Raw genomic sequence first — 17,346 nt, 5'->3', positions numbered from 1 at the left:
CACTGTGTGGGGATTGGGGATACGCTTCATCGTGTATGGGGTGTATATACTCCGCACTGTGTGGGACTGTGGATACGCCTCATCGTGTATGGGGTGTATATACTCCGCACTGTGTGGGACTGTGGATACGCCTCATCGTGTATGGGGTGTATATACTCCGCACTGTGTGGGACTGTGGATACGCCTCATCGTGTATGGGGTGTATATACTCCACACTGTGTGGGGATTGGGGATACGCCTCATCGTGTATGGGGTGTATATACTCCGCACTGTGTGGGACTGTGGATACGCCTCATCGTGTATGGGGTGTATATACTCCGCACTGTGTGGGACTGTGGATACGCCTCATCGTGTATGGGGTGTATATACTCCGCACTGTGTGGGACTGTGGATACGCCTCATCGTGTATGGGGTGTATATACTCCGCACTGTGTGGGACTGTGGATACGCCTCATCGTGTATGGGGTGTATATACTCCGCACTGTGTAGGGATTGGGGATACGCCTCATCGTGTATGGGGTGTATATACTCCGCACTGTGTAGGGATTGGGGATACGCCTCATCGTGTATGGGGTGTATATACTCCGCACTGTGTAGGGATTGGGGATACGCCTCATCGTGTATGGGGTGTATATACTCAGCACTGTGTGGGACTGTGGATACGCCTCATCGTGTATGGGGTGTATATACTCCGCACTGTGTGGGACTGTGGATACGCCTCATCGTGTATTGGGTGTATATACTCCACACTGTGTGGGGATTGGGGATACGCCTCATCGTGTATGGGGTGTATATACTCCGCACTGTGTGGGGATTGGGGATACACCTCATCGTGTATGGGGTGTATATACTCCGCACTGTGTGGGACTGTGGATACGCCTCATCGTGTATGGGGTGTATATACTCCACACTGTGTGGGGATTGGGGATACGCCTCATCGTGTATGGGGTGTATATACTCCGCACTGTGTGGGACTGTGGATACGCCTCATCGTGTATGGGGTGTATATACTCCGCACTGTGTGGGACTGTGGATACGCCTCATCGTGTATGGGGTGTATATACTCCGCACTGTGTGGGACTGTGGATACGCCTCATCGTGTGTATGGGGTGTATATACTCCGCACTGTGTGGGGATTGGGGATACGCCTCATCGTGTATGGGGTGTATATACTCCGCACTGTGTGGGACTGTGGATACGCCTCATCGTGTATGGGCTGTATATTCTCCACACTGTGTGGGGATTGGGGATACGCTTCATCGTGTATGGGGTGTATATACTCCGCACTGTGTGGGACTGTGGATACGCCTCATCGTGTATGGGGTGTATATACTCCACACTGTGTGGGGATTGGGGATACGCCTCATCGTGTATGGGGTGTATATACTCCGCACTGTGTGGGGATTGGGGATACGCCTCATCGTGTATGGGGTGTATATACTCCGCACTGTGTGGGACTGTGGATACGCCTCATCGTGTATGGGGTGGATATACTCCACACTGTGTGGGGATTGGGGATACGCCTCATCGTGTATGGGGTGTATATACTCCACACTGTGTGGGGATTGGCGATACGCCTCATCGTGTATGGGGTGTATATACTCCGCACTGTGTGGGGATTGGGGATACGCCTCATCGTGTATGGGGTGTATATACTCCGCACTGTGTGGGACTGTGGATACGCCTCATCGTGTATGGGGTGTATATACTCCACACTGTGTGGGGATTGGGGATACGCCTCATCGTGTATGGGGTGTATACACTCCGCACTGTGTGGGGATTGGGGATACGCCTCATCGTGTATGGGGTGTATATACTCCGCACTGTGTGGGGATTGGGGATACGCCTCATCGTGTATGGTGTATATACTCCGCACTGTGTGGGACTGTGGATACGCCTCATCGTGTATGGGGTGTATATACTCCGCACTGTGTGGGACTGTGGATACGCCTCATCGTGTATGGGGTGTATATACTCCGCACTGTGTGGGACTGTGGATACGCCTCATCGTGTATGGGGTGTATATACTCCGCACTGTGTGGGACTGTGGATACGCCTCATCGTGTATGGGGTGTATATACTCCACACTGTGTGGGGATTGGGGATACGCCTCATCGTGTATGGGGTGTATATACTCCGCACTGTGTGGGACTGTGGATACGCCTCATCGTGTATGGGGTGTATATACTCCGCACTGTGTGGGACTGTGGATACGCCTCATCGTGTATGGGGTGTATATACTCCGCACTGTGTGGGACTGTGGATACGCCTCATCGTGTATGGGGTGTATATACTCCGCACTGTGTGGGACTGTGGATACGCCTCATCGTATATGGGGTGTATATACTCCGCACTGTGTGGGACTGTGGATACGCCTCATCGTGTATGGGGTGTATATACTCCGCACTGTGTAGGGATTGGGGATACGGATCCAAGAGAGCGCAGTCCTGCACCACCCGTATAAGCCTGCCACACCTGGGATCACTGGCGGGTGAGGAATATAGCATCAGACGTCCTTGTTGGAAACCGGATCAGCGTGCAGGTCCAAAATAGCAAAAGTCAGTTCCATTCATCAATACAGAAGAAGAATGAGACCGCACCACTGCTGATGTCTTTTTCCGGATCTTTATTCCATAAGCAATGTAAAAGGGTGTGTGAAAATCAGCGGGTGGAGGAGACCTGGATGCGGCCCCTCACTATGGACGACGGCCGTTTCGCCTGTAATTAGGCTTCCACGGGTCCACATGTGGGGTAAGATCAACCCTCCCTAAATAGGGCAATGCATCCAGGTGACCTCCCCACACATAAAAAAGTGTGAATGAAGTGTATAATACAATAAAAGGTACTATGTATATATATTTCACGTACCAATAATAAAAACAATCATTGTGAATAATACAAAAATCGGACAATATTACAGAGGTATGAATTATCATGATATTCACAAAAATCAACTCATACAGGGTTTAAATATGCAATAAAAATTACAACTCGATTTTACTTATCTGGGATCTTTTTTTGTAAATAATCCCACCAATTATAGTACATATACAACTATTTTACCATACCCTGTTTTTGCGAAAAAACCATTACAAAAAGACTGATAAGTCATTGCGGTCATTCATTCCCAATGCGCCCTGTGCTCCATATTTTATAATTAATTTTGCCTCCACTTGTAACAACAATTTCTGGTGGTCCCCTCCTTGTAATGGGAGTGATACCCTTTCCAAACCGGCAAAATGCAGGACATCAGGGCAGCTATTATGCGATTCACGTACATGTGCTATCAATCTTGGGGATCCTTTTCCTGTTAGGATTGAATTATAGTGTGCCTTAAATCGGACATATAGGCATCTGATAGTTTTTCCTATATAAAATCTCCCACAGGGACACACTATTACATAGACTACAAATTTTGTCTTACACGATATAAACTGATTAACATAGTGTGTATGTGCACCAATTTTTACGGACTTGCCAGTCAAATGTAGATTACAAAACCTGCATTGGCCACACCTAAAGTTGCCATTAGGAGACTGTTTCTCCAACCATGTGTTTTTGCTGGTTAATCTATTTTTAACAAGCAAGTCCCTCAAATTGTGGCATCTCCTGTAGGAAACCAATGGCTTAGAAACTGTCATATTTTTCAATTCAGGATCCCTTTCTAGGATGTGCCAGTTCTCATTAAGCGTTTTTCTTATAATATCAAACATGGGTCCGAATTTGAAACTAAAGGTGAACCTGTTACTAGTGTTCTTTTCTTTCCTCTTTTTCACCCCTCCTAAATCGGCTACTGGACAGAGACGACCATCCTCGTTTGTAATTTTTTTAGTTTTTTTATATGCTGCATCGATAATAGTATCGGGATAACCCCGTTGCAAGAGTCTATTTCTTAATTCAGAAGCCTGTTCCTCAAAGGTCACACTGGTACTGTTCGTTCTTTTTACTCTCAAAAACTGTGAGTACGGTAAGGCAGTTTTTGTGTGCTGTGGGTGGGCGCTTTCATAATGTAACACAGAATTAGAGGCTGTGGGTTTTCTGTAAATTTTTGTTGTGATTACTCCATCACTAATTCCAACCTCCACATCCAAAAAACTTATGGAATTGCCTCCAAAGGTAGAGGTAAACGACATGTTCATGGTGTTGGTGGTGTTCAGATAGGAAACAAAGTCTGAAAAATCCTTCTCTGTCCCATCCCACACCATGAAGACGTCGTCGACATACCTTAAGTAGTATTTTATGTGTTTCAAAAATGGGTTGTTGACTGTATATACATATTTTCCTTCAAATTGCCCCAAAAAAATGTTGGCCATAGCACATGATACGGGGGTACCCATTGCAGTACCCCCGCATTGTACATACCACCCATCTAGAAACATGAAGGCATTTTTTGATAAAACAAATTCCAGCGCTTCACCAACAAATTCACAAAATAAAGGACTTTTGCCACTGCGTGTGACAATGTCCTTTACTGCCTCTACTCCCAAAGCCTGTGGAATCCGTGTGTATAGATTATCCACATCGATTGTGGCCAGATTGTATCCCTCCTGCCACGTTATTTCTTTGAGGAGTGACACAAAATCCCCACTGTCTTTAACATAAGACGGGATATGGGCTAGCAAGGGTCTCAACAGCCAGTCCAAATAGTGGGAGAGTGGCTCAGTAAGTGAGCCAATACCCGCCACTATTGGACGTCCAGGAGGATTTTTTTCATTTTTGTGCACTTTTGGTATACAGTACCAGTGTGGTCTCGTAGGGAAAGGCGGCACCAGTTTTTCTGCTTGTTTTTTAGAAAGCAAACCGAGGATTACATGTCTGTCCAAAAGACGTACAAGTTGTTTTTTGTATTCATTAATAGGGTTAGATAATAGGGGTTTATATGTTGTGCGATCTTGTAGCTGTTTTAAACATTCCTGCAGATACATATCCCGGGACATGAGGACAATATTGCCCCCTTTATCCGCTTCGCGGAAGACAGTATCTTCCCACGTGCGCATAGTTTTTACCGCAGCTAATTCACCTGCACTCAAATTCATACAGACTTGTGGATATCTTAAAGCCTCTACTTTTTTTATTACCGTGTCCTGGAATAGATCGATCAAATTCCCATGCACTGTTGGTGGACAAAAGTCTGATTTGTTTCCTTTTTTAAAATTCATAGGTTCACATATTATTTCATTTATGTCTACTTCAGACTCCAATGTGGGGTCATTCAAGCTCATTAATAACGTAGCTTCTTTTAATGTGTCAGGGTCAAATGCCCCTGTCACATCAAAATTCCCATCATTCACAATGCATGGTTGTTCACCCTCAGGAATTGTTTGTACTATGAGGCATTTGGTTAAAGAATTTGAATAAATGTATTTTTCTTATCGCTTTATAGAGGTCCACTCTAAATTCCACAAAATTAAATTCTTCCGGAACACAAAAGCTCAACCCTTTAGACAAAACGGACACCATATCGCTGGTTAGTGAATGTTTAGACAGATTTATTATATTTTTGTTAGACGAGACAAGCAATTGATTTTCCTTCAATTCCTCCATGACACCATTTTTCGTTTGCGTCCTCTTCCTCTTGTGCCCCTTCCTGCCCCCCCGTCGGGTACGTTTCCTAAAGGGGCAGGAGTGGGCACTGATACAGAGGTATCTCTTGAAGGACCCGGCACTACCTCTTCAGAGCCACTAGATTCTGAATCGGTAGTCCAATATCCTTTATTTTGTACATGCGATTTTTTCTTGTTATACATATACTGATGTTTTTTATATCCCTTTACTTTATCCTTTGTCCAACAAAAGATCTGATTTGTGTCATAATCATGCTTGTCTCTTAAAAATTTTTCTCTTTTTTTATTTTTAATTTCTGTCTGAACATCCATTAGTTTTTTATCTAACCTAGATGTGAATGCGGACCAATAATCCTCAGTCACTCTAGAGCGGGTATCCTGTTTTAAGTTTTCCAATTCCAAACTCAAATCATTGTAATCTTCTATGTTTTTCTTTAAAACTAACTGCAACAGTCTCATAGAGCAATCCAATTGTATGGTTTCCCATTCCTTAACAAAAGTCGCATCCTGCTGGAATTGTGATACAGACTTAATAATACGTAAGCCCCTTGGGACTCTGCTGCAGTCCACATATGATTGTAGTGACTGTACCGTCCAAAATAACCGCACCTCTCTTTCAGAGAGGGAATATAATCTCTGTTCCAGGGTTTTTACGCCCATTACCTCTGTGTCCTTTTTCTGATTACACTCCACAAAAAAGGAAGCCGCATCCGATCGACCCGCTTGAACACCTGTAGTGTTAGCCAAGGACGTGTTGGTGCTGTCCATGCTGACTGTATTATCCGTCATATCCTTCGTATCCCAAATCCAGTAGCCTCTTACTTGTATATCCCGGTGGTAGCTGAGTGTGCAATGGACTCCAAAGGGTAAATGCAATAATATGGATCCAAGAGAGCGCAGTCCTGCACCACCCGTATAAGCCTGCCACACCTGGGATCACTGGCGGGTGAGGAATATAGCATCAGACGTCCTTGTTGGAAACCGGATCAGCGTGCAGGTCCAAAATAGCAAAAGTCAGTTCCATTCATCAATACAGAAGAAGAATGAGACCGCACCACTGCTGATGTCTTTTTCCGGATCTTTATTCCATAAGCAATGTAAAAGGGTGTGTGAAAATCAGCGGGTGGAGGAGACCTGGATGCGGCCCCTCACTCAGGATCCAAGAGAGCGCAGTCCTGCACCACCCGTATATTTTTGTATTATTCACAATGATTGTTTTTATTATTGGTACGTGAAATATATATACATAGTACCTTTTATTGTATTATACACTTCATTCACACTTTTTTATGTGTGGGGAGGTCACCTGGATGCATTGCCCTACTTAGGGAGGGTTGATCTTACCCCACATGTGGACCCGTGGAAGCCTAATTACAGGCGAAACGGCCGTCGTCCATAGTGAGGGGCCGCATCCAGGTCTCCTCCACCCGCTGATTTTCACACACCCTTTTACATTGCTTATGGAATAAAGATCCGGAAAAAGACATCAGCAGTGGTGCGGTCTCATTCTTCTTCTGTATTGATGAAGGGATTGGGGATACGCCTCATCGTGTATGGGGTGTATATACTCCACACTGTGTAGGGATTGGGGATACGCCTCATCGTGTATGGGGTGTATATACTCCGCACTGTGTGGGACTGTGGATACGCCTCATCGTGTATGGGGTGTATATACTCCACACTGTGTGGGGATTGGGGATACGCCTCATCGTGTATGGGGTGTATATACTCCGCACTGTGTGGGGATTGGGGATACGCCTCATCGTGTATGGGGTGTATATACTCCGCACTGTGTGGGACTGTGGATACGCCTCATCGTGTATGAGGTGTATATACTCCACACTGTGTGGGGATTGGGGATACGCCTCATCGTGTATGGGGTGTATATACTCCGCACTGTGTGGGGATTGGGGATACGCCTCATCGTGTATGGGGTGTATATACTCCGCACTGTGTGGGACTGTGGATACGTCTCATCGTGTATGGGGTGTATATACTCCGCACTGTGTGGGACTGTGGATACGCCTCATCGTGTATGGGGTGTATATACTCCACACTGTGTGGGGATTGGGGATACGCCTCATCGTGTATGGGGTGTAAGCCTTCCATGTCTGTCATTATATGGCGCAGTATTTTGACAATTCAGTTTCTTCTTACTCCTTCATGAGCCACAATCTGAACATTCTGCCCTTTTTATGGCACTTTGCTGTAGAATAAGCCTCCATTTGTGATGAATCGTGGCCCTCTCAGGTGAAGGTCTCATTGCGTCTTGTGTTTTGCAGGTTGGCGCTTCCCTCTTTGCCAGTAACATTGGCAGCGGTCACTTTGTGGGACTGGCCGGCACCGGGGCAGCCGGCGGCATCGCTGTGGCTGGATTTGAATGGAATGTAAGCTTGCTCTTATTATATGAGATCAGTGAGGAAGGACGTTCAGCCCTGGGATAAGGATTCCTCTCCTCTCCAGGACTTCCTAACCTGGAAGCCTGGGAAATGGCTCTCCACATCTTCCTGCATTTCTGTATAGAGCCAGATTATGTGGGAAAGACACTGCTGGAATTCCTGCCATCCTGGCACCAGATGAGTCTGACATTGTGTGGTGATGAGCGACCACTAAAATGATCGGGTGCTCGGTACATGAATCCAGCAAGTTGGATGGGCTCGACTCAAGTAACAAATATAATGGAAGTCAATGGGAAACTCAAGTATTTTTCCGGTAGAACCTAACAGAAGGGCTGGGGGGAGGGGGGGGGCAGGAAAACAGCTGAAATTGAATAGGAACAGCATGGGAAGATGCCTGGATGCATCTCTGACTCCCAGGTCACTGCTGGGAACTAAATAAGTGAGTAATTAAAAAAAAATATGTCAGGTGCCACCTATTTTTTGCTAACCAGTGCAGCGGGCTAGGTATTATCAGTCTGTGAAGGCCCATGGTTATTGGGCCCTTCCCAGCCTAAACCTAGCAGCTCACAGCCACCCCAGAAGTGGCGCATCAATTTGATGCTCCAATTCTGGCACTTTGTCCGACTCTTCCTGATTGGCCTGGAACGGCGGCAATTGGGGTAATAGGCTTAGGGTGTTGATGTTGCCTGTGTAATGACAGCTGTGTAATGCAGCATGTCAATTATTTTTGTGTTTTTCACTGAGTTTTTCACCCATTGAATGCATTGGACAAAAATGCAGCAAAAAATGCATGCGGTTTTTTGATGCGTTTTTTTCTGTGAGTGCAATTCTGTACGTTTTTTTGGGGCCAAAAACACTACATCTTTGTGGTCAGAAAAAAAGCCTTATATTAGACTCGATGACGTGATGCAGCCCGCCTGTGACAGTAAGGCCAGTAGCCTTACCGCGTATGGCAGGCAATCCCCGCATGTGGATTGACCGTCTCGTGATCGCTTATCGGGCAGTGGCGAGCACGCCCGTCCATCACTAATGCTGTGCACATCATGGGCTCAGATAGGTCTTATTTTCTGTATGGGGTGGAGTAGGATAATTTTCCCCTGAATGTGATGTCTCATGGATCTGTACAGTATTTTCTCAGTTCTTTTCTTTGAAATTGACACCAATCAAATGAGAAGGTGCCAAAATGAGATGATGATTTATAACCTGTAGATGTAGAGCTTAGGGAGGACACATTCTCCGTATCCGAGATGCCCACGCAGTAGCTCACACTTTGTCTTCCACCTTTTAGGCTCTTTTCGTGGTTTTGCTGATGGGATGGATTTTTGTTCCTGTTTACATGACAGCTGAGGTGAGAATCACTAAAGTTCCAACCATGGACCAGTTACAGGCGTGCTGTCATTAGTGAACAGTGAGGAGAGGCAGTGGCAGAAGGTCCAAGAACTTAATGTCTCCTGAGGCTTCCTTGGGAATGCTCTAAGAGAAGGGCCTCAAGGGAATTTTCCAGTTTATTGAAGCCATAAACTAGTGTAATAATATGAGATGCTATCACAAGCTCTGAACCGGCTCTTACTGTCTTTTCTGCAGGTAGTGACAATGCCGGAGTATCTGAAGAAACGGTTTGGAGGGGAAAGGATACAGCTGTACCTGTCTGTGCTCTCTCTTGCCATGTACATATTCACTAAAATCTCAGTGAGTTCTACAATATTGTGGCATCACCCGGATTTACTGCTCTGCAAGGGTGGAATAGGACTATGACAGAAAATAAACTCCAATATGAAAGTCCTATCCAATTAATGAAAAGTTGAACAATTTGGTAAAAAAAAAAGTCTGTGTTTAATGATATGTTGGTGGGACATCGGCTCTCTGTGCATGGTGGTTTGTTGGTGAGATGTCGGGTCTCTGTGCATGGTGGTGTGTTGGTGGGACATCGGCTCTCTGTGCATGGTGGTGTGTTGGTGGGACATCAATGCGTGTGCATGGTGGTGTGTTGGTGGGACATCGGCTCTGTGTGCATGGTGGTGTGTTGGTGAGATGTCGGCTCTCTGCGCATGGTGGTGTGTTGGTGGGACATCGGCTCTCTGTGCATGGTGGTGTGTTGGTGAGATGTCGGGTCTCTGTGCATGGTGGTGTGTTGGTGGGACATCAGCTCTCTGTGCATGGTGGTGTGTTGGTGAGACATCAATGTGTGTGCATGGTGGTGTGTTGGTGGGACATCGGCTCTGTGTGCATGGTGGTGTGTTGGTGAGATGTCGGCTCTCTGTGCATGGTGGTGTGTTGGTGGGACATCGGCTCTCTGTGCATGGTGGTGTGTTGGTGGGACATCAGCTGTGTGTGCATGGTGGTGTGTTGGTGGACATCGGCTCTGTGTGCATGGTGGTGTGTTGGTGAGATGTCGGCTCTCTGTGCATGGTGGTGTGTTGATGGGACATCGGCTCTGTGTGCATGGTGGTGTGTTGGTGAGACATCGGCTCTCTGTGCATGGTGGTGTGTTGGTGGGACATCAGCTGTGTGTGCATGGTGGTGTGTTGGTGGGACATCGGCTCTGTGTGCATGGTGGTGTGCTGGTGAGATGTCGGCTCTCTGTGCATGGTGGTGTGTTGGTGGGACATCGGCTCTGTGTGCATGGTGGTGTGTTGGTGAGATGTCGGCTCTCTGTGCATGGTGGTGTGTTGGTGGGACATCGGCTCTCTGTGCATGGTGGTGTGTTGGTGAGATGTCGGCTCTCTGTGCATGGTGGTGTGTTGGTGGGACATCGGCTCTGTGTGCATGGTGGTGTGTTGGTGAGACATCGGCTCTCTGTGCATGGTGGTGTGTTGATGGGACATCAGCTGTGTGTGCATGGTGGTGTGTTGGTGGGACATCGGCTCTGTGTGCATGGTGGTGTGAGGGTGGGACATCAGCTGTGTGTGCATGGTGGTGTGTTGGTGGACATCGGCTCTGTGTGCATGGTGGTGTGTTGGTGAGATGTCGGCTCTCTGTGCATGGTGGTGTGTTGATGGGACATCGGCTCTCTGTGCATGGTGGTGTGTTGGTGGGACATCAGCTGTGTGTGCATGGTGGTGTGTTGGTGGACATCGGCTCTGTGTGCATGGTGGTGTGTTGGTGAGATGTCGGCTCTCTGTGCATGGTGGTGTGTTGATGGGACATCGGCTCTGTGTGCATGGTGGTGTGTTGGTGAGACATCGGCTCTCTGTGCATGGTGGTGTGTTGGTGGGACATCAGCTGTGTGTGCATGGTGGTATGTTGGTGGGACATCGGCTCTGTGTGCATGGTGGTGTGCTGGTGAGATGTCGGCTCTCTGTGCATGGTGGTGTGTTGGTGGGACATCGGCTCTGTGTGCATGGTGGTGTGTTGGTGAGATGTCGGCTCTCTGTGCATGGTGGTGTGTTGGTGGGACATCGGCTCTGTGTGCATGGTGGTGTGTTGGTGAGATGTCGGCTCTCTGTGCATGGTGGTGTGTTGGTGGGACATCGGCTCTGTGTGCATGGTGGTGTGATGGTGAGATGTCGGCTCTCTGTGCATGGTGGTGTGTTGGTGGGACATCGGCTCTTTGTGCATGGTGGTGTGTTGGTGAGACATTGGCTGTGTGTGCATGGTGGTGTGTTGGTGGGACATCGGCTCTCTGTGCATGGTGGTGTGTTGGTGGGACATCGGCTGTGTGTGCATGGTGGTGTGTTGGTGGGACATCGGCTCTTTGTGCATGGTGGTGTGTTGGTGGGTCATTGGCTGTGTGTGCATGGTGGTGTGTTGGTGGGACATCGGCTCTCTGTGCATGGTGGTGTGTTGGTGGGACGTAGGCTCTCTGTGCATGGTGGTGTGTTGGTGGGACATCGGCTCTCTGTGCATGGTGGTGTGTTGGTGGGACATCGGCTGTGTGTGCATGGTGGTGTGTTGGTGGGACATCGGCTGTGTGTGCATGGTGGTGTGTTGGTGGAACATCGGCTGTGTGTGCATGGTGGTGTGTTGGTGGGACATCGGCTCTCTGTGCATGGTGGTGTGTTGGTGGGACATCGGCTCTCTGTGCATGGTGGTGTGTTGGTGGGACATCGGCTCTCTGTGCATGGTGGTGTGTTGGTGGGACATCGGCTCTGAGTGCATGGTGGTGTATTGTTGGGACATCGGCTCTGAGTGCATGGTGGTGTATTGTTGGGACAGCGGCTCTGTGTGCATGGTGGTGTGTTGGTGGGACATCGGCTCTTTCTGCATGGTGGTGTGTTGGTGGGACATCCGCTCTGTGTGCATGGTGGTGTGTTGGTGGGATATCGGCTGTGTGTGCATGGTGGTGTGGGTGGTGTGTTGGTGGGACATCGGCTCTCTGTGCATGGTGGTGTGTTGGTGGGACGTCGGCTCTGTGTACATGGTGGTGTGTTGTTGGGACATCGGCTCTGTGTGCATGGTGGTGTGTTGGTGGGACATCGGCTCTCTGTGCATGGTGGTGTGTTGGTGGGACATCGGCTCTGTGTGCATGGTGGTGTGCTGGTGGGACATCGGCTCTGTGTGCATGGTGGTGTGTTGGTGGGACATCGGCTGTGTGTGCATGGTGGTGTGTTGGTGGGACATCGGCTCTCTGTGCATGGTGGTGTGTTGGTGGGACGTCGGCTCTCTGTGCATGGTGGTGTGTTGGTGGGACATTGGCTCTCTGTGCATGGTGGTGTGTTGGTGAGATGTCGGGTCTTTGTGCATGGTGGTGTGTTGGTGGGACATCGGCTCTCTGTGCATGGTGGTGTGTTGGTGGGACATCGGCTCTCTGTGCATAGTGGTGTGTTGGTGAGATGTCGGCTCTCTGTGCATGGTGGTGTGTTGGTGGGACATTGGCTCTGTGTACATGGTGGTGTGTTGGTGGGACATCGGCTCTGTGTGCATGGTGGTGTGTTGTTGGGACATCGGCTCTGTGTGCATGGTGGTGTGTTGTTGGGACATCGGCTGTGTGTGCATGGTGGTGTGGGTGGTGTGTTGGTGGGTCATCGGCTGTGTGTGCATGGTGGTGTGTTGGTGGGACATCGGCTCTCTGTGCATGGTGGTGTGTTGGTGGGACGTCGGCTCTCTGTGCATGGTGGTGTGTTGGTGGGACATCGGCTCTCTGTGCATGGTGGTGTGTTGGTGAGATGTCGGGTCTTTGTGCATGGGGGTGTGTTGGTGGGACATCGGCTCTCTGTGCATGGTGGTGTGTTGGTGAGATGTCGGCTCTCTGTGCATGGTGGTGTGTTGGTGGGACATCGGCTCTCTGTGCATAGTGGTGTGTTGGTGAGATGTCGGCTCTCTGTGCATGGTGGTGTGTTGGTGGGACATTGGCTCTGTGTACATGGTGGTGTGTTGGTGGGACATCGGCTCTGTGTGCATGGTGGTGTGTTGTTGGGACATCGGCTCTGTGTGCATGGTGGTGTGTTGTTGGGACATCGGCTGTGTGTGCATGGTGGTGTGGGTGGTGTGTTGGTGGGACATCGGCTGTGTGTGCATGGTGGTGTGTTGGTGGGACATCGGCTCTCTGTGCATGGTGGTGTGTTGGTGGGACATCGGCTCTGTGTGCATGGTGGTGTGCTGGTGGGACATCGGCTCTGTGTGCATGGTGGTGTGTTGGTGGGACATCGGCTGTGTGTGCATGGTGGTGTGTTGGTGGGACATCGGCTCTCTGTGCATGGTGGTGTGTTGGTGGGACGTCGGCTCTCTGTGCATGGTGGTGTGTTGGTGGGACATTGGCTCTCTGTGCATGGTGGTGTGTTGGTGAGATGTCGGGTCTTTGTGCATGGTGGTGTGTTGGTGGGACATCGGCTCTCTGTGCATGGTGGTGTGTTGGTGGGACATCGGCTCTCTGTGCATAGTGGTGTGTTGGTGAGATGTCGGCTCTCTGTGCATGGTGGTGTGTTGGTGGGACATTGGCTCTGTGTACATGGTGGTGTGTTGGTGGGACATCGGCTCTGTGTGCATGGTGGTGTGTTGTTGGGACATCGGCTCTGTGTGCATGGTGGTGTGTTGTTGGGACATCGGCTGTGTGTGCATGGTGGTGTGGGTGGTGTGTTGGTGGGACATCGGCTGTGTGTGCATGGTGGTGTGTTGGTGGGACATCGGCTCTCTGTGCATGGTGGTGTGTTGGTGGGACGTCGGCTCTCTGTGCATGGTGGTGTGTTGGTGGGACATCGGCTCTCTGTGCATGGTGGTGTGTTGGTGAGATGTCGGGTCTTTGTGCATGGGGGTGTGTTGGTGGGACATCGGCTCTCTGTGCATGGTGGTGTGTTGGTGGGACATCGGCTCTCTGTGCATAGTGGTGTGTTGGTGAGATGTCGGCTCTCTGTGCATGGTGGTGTGTTGGTGGGACATTGGCTCTGTGTACATGGTGGTGTGTTGGTGGGACATCGGCTCTGTGTGTATGGTGGTGTGTTGTTGGGACATCGGCTCTGTGTGCATGGTGGTGTGTTGTTGGGACATCGGCTGTGTGTGCATGGTGGTGTGGGTGGTGTGTTGGTGGGACATCGGCTGTGTGTGCATGGTGGTGTGTTGGTGGGACATCGGCTCTCTGTGCATGGTGGTGTGTTGGTGAGATGTCGGCTCTCTGTGCATGGTGGTGTGTTGGTGGGACATCGGCTCTGTGTGCATGGTGGTGTGTTGGTGAGACATCGGCTCTCTGTGCATGGTGGTGTGTTGGTGGGACATCAGCTGTGTGTGCATGGTGGTGTGTTGGTGGGACATCGGCTCTGTGTGCATGGTGGTGTGCTGGTGAGATGTCGGCTCTCTGTGCATGGTGGTGTGTTGGTGGGACATCGGCTCTGTGTGCATGGTGGTGTGTTGGTGGGACATTGGCTCTCTGTGCATGGTGGTGTGTTGGTGAGATTTCGGCTCTCTGTGCATGGTGGTGTGTTGGTGGGACATCGGCTCTGTGTGCATGGTGGTGTGTTGGTGAGACATCGGCTCTCTGTGCATGGTGGTGTATTGATGGGACATCAGCTGTGTGTGCATGGTGGTGTGTTGGTGGGACATCGGCTCTGTGTGCATGGTAGTGTGTTGGTGAGATGTCGGCTCTCTGTGCATGGTGGTGTGTTGGTGGGACATCGGCTCTTTGTGCATGGTGGTGTGTTGGTGAGACATCGGCTGTGTGTGCATGGTGGTGTGTTGGTGGGACATCGGCTCTCTGTGCATGGTGGTGTGTTGGTGGGACATCGGCTCTCTGTGCATGGTGGTGTGTTGGTGGGACATCGGCTGTGTGTGCATGGTGGTGTGTTGGTGGGACATCGGCTCTTTGTGCATGGTGGTGTGTTGGTGGGACATCGGCTCTCTGTGCATGGTGGTGTGTTGGTGGGACGTCGGCTCTCTGTGCATGGTGGTGTGTTGGTGGGACATCGGCTCTCTGTGCATGGTGGTGTGTTGGTGAGACATCGGCTGTGTGTGCATGGTGGTGTGTTGGTGGGACATCGGCTGTGTGTGCATGGTGGTGTGTTGGTGGGACATCGGCTGTGTGTGCATAGTGGTGTGTTGGTGGGACATCGGCTCTCTGTGCATGGTGGTGTGTTGGTGGGACATCGGCTCTCTGTGCATGGTGGTGTGTTGGTGGGACATCGGCTCTCTGTGCATGGTGGTGTGTTGGTGGGACATCGGCTCTGAGTGCATGGTGGTGTATTGTTGGGACATCGGCTCTGAGTGCATGGTGGTGTATTGTTGGGACAGCGGCTCTGTGTGCATGGTGGTGTGTTGGTGGGACATCGGCTCTCTCTGCATGGTGGTGTGTTGGTGGGACATCCGCTCTGTGTGCATGGTGGTGTGTTGGTGGGATATCGGCTGTGTGTGCATGGTGGTGTGGGTGGTGTGTTGGTGGGACATCGGCTCTCTGTGCATGGTGGTGTGTTGGTGGGACATCGGCTCTGTGTACATGGTGGTGTGTTGCTCTGTGTACATGGTGGTGTGTTGTTGGGACATCGGCTCTGTGTGCATGGTGGTGTGTTGGTGGGACATCGGCTCTCTGTGCATGGTGGTGTGTTGGTGGGACATCGGCTCTGTGTGCATGGTGGTGTGCTGGTGGGACATCGGCTCTGTGTGCATGGTGGTGTGTTGGTGGGACATCGGCTGTGTGTGCATGGTGGTGTGTTGGTGGGACATCGGCTGTGTGTGCATGGTGGTGTGTTGGTGGGACATCGGCTGTGTGTGCATGGTGGTGTGTTGGTGGGACATCGGCTCTCTGTGCATGGTGGTGTGTTGGTGGGACGTCGGCTCTCTGTGCATGGTGGTGTGTTGGTGGGACATCGGCTCTCTGTGCATGGTGGTGTGTTGGTGAGATGTCGGGTCTTTGTGCATGGTGGTGTGTTGGTGGGACATCGGCTCTCTGTGCATGGTGGTGTGTTGGTGGGACATCGGCTCTCTGTGCATAGTGGTGTGTTGGTGAGATGTCAGCTCTCTGTGCATGGTGGTGTGTTGGTGGGACATTGGCTCTGTGTACATGGTGGTGTGTTGGTGGGACATCGGCTCTGTGTGCATGGTGGTGTGTTGGTGGGACATCGGCTCTCTGTGCATGGTGGTGTGTTGGTGGGACATCGGCTCTGTGTGCATGGTGGTGTGCTGGTGGTACATCGGCTCTGTGTGCATGGTGGTGTGTTGGTGGGACATCGGCTGTGTGTGCATGGTGGTGTGTTGGTGGGACATCGGCTGTGTGTGCATGGTGGTGTGTTGGTGGGACGTCGGCTCTCTGTGCATGGTGGTGTGTTGGTGGGACATCGGCTCTCTGTGCATAGTGGTGTGTTGGTGAGATGTCAGCTCTCTGTGCATGGTGGTGTGTTGGTGGGACATTGGCTCTGTGTACATGGTGGTGTGTTGGTGGGACATCGGCTCTGTGTGCATGGTGGTGTGTTGGTGGGACATCGGCTCTCTGTGCATGGTGGTGTGTTGGTGGGACATCGGCTCTGTGTGCATGGTGGTGTGCTGGTGGTACATCGGCTCTGTGTGCATGGTGGTGTGTTGGTGGGACATCGGCTGTGTGTGCATGGTGGTGTGTTGGTGGGACATCGGCTGTGTGTGCATGGTGGTGTGTTGGTGGGACGTCGGCTCTCTGTGCATGGTGGTGTGTTGGTGGGACATCGGCTCTCTGTGCATGGTGGTGTGTTGGTGAGATGTCGGTTCTTTGTGCATGGTGGTGTGTTGGTGGGACATCGGCTCTCTGTGCATGGTGGTGTGTTGGTGGGACATCGGCTCTCTGAGCATAGTGGTGTGTTGGTGAGATGTCGGCTCTCTGTGCATGGTGGTGTGTTGGTGGGACATTGGCTCTGTGTACATGGTGGTGTGTTGGTGGGACATCGGCTCTGTGTGCATGGTGGTGTGTTGTTGGGACATCGGCTCTGTGTGCATGGTGGTGTGTTGTTGGGACATCGGCTGTGTGTGAATGGTGGTGTGGGTGGTGTGTTGGT

At 50.5% G+C, this 17,346-nt stretch overlaps 1 protein-coding gene across 1 annotated transcript in view; it reads left to right on the top strand.

The window, feature by feature from the left end:
- Positions 1-17,346, top strand: part of SLC5A2 (solute carrier family 5 member 2) — a 207,725-nt gene that overhangs the window by 73,754 nt on the left and 116,625 nt on the right. Inside the window, 3 exon segments of the mRNA XM_075318698.1 lie at positions 7,847-7,951; positions 9,252-9,311; positions 9,548-9,652. Coding sequence (XP_075174813.1) covers positions 7,847-7,951; positions 9,252-9,311; positions 9,548-9,652 — 270 coding nt within the window.

Source organism: Anomaloglossus baeobatrachus, chromosome 7 (assembly GCF_048569485.1).
Source record: "Anomaloglossus baeobatrachus isolate aAnoBae1 chromosome 7, aAnoBae1.hap1, whole genome shotgun sequence".
NCBI classification, from domain to species: domain Eukaryota; kingdom Metazoa; phylum Chordata; class Amphibia; order Anura; family Aromobatidae; genus Anomaloglossus; species Anomaloglossus baeobatrachus.
The sequence above is the reverse complement of the archived record's forward strand: the minus strand, read 5'-3'. Positions and strand labels throughout refer to the sequence as shown.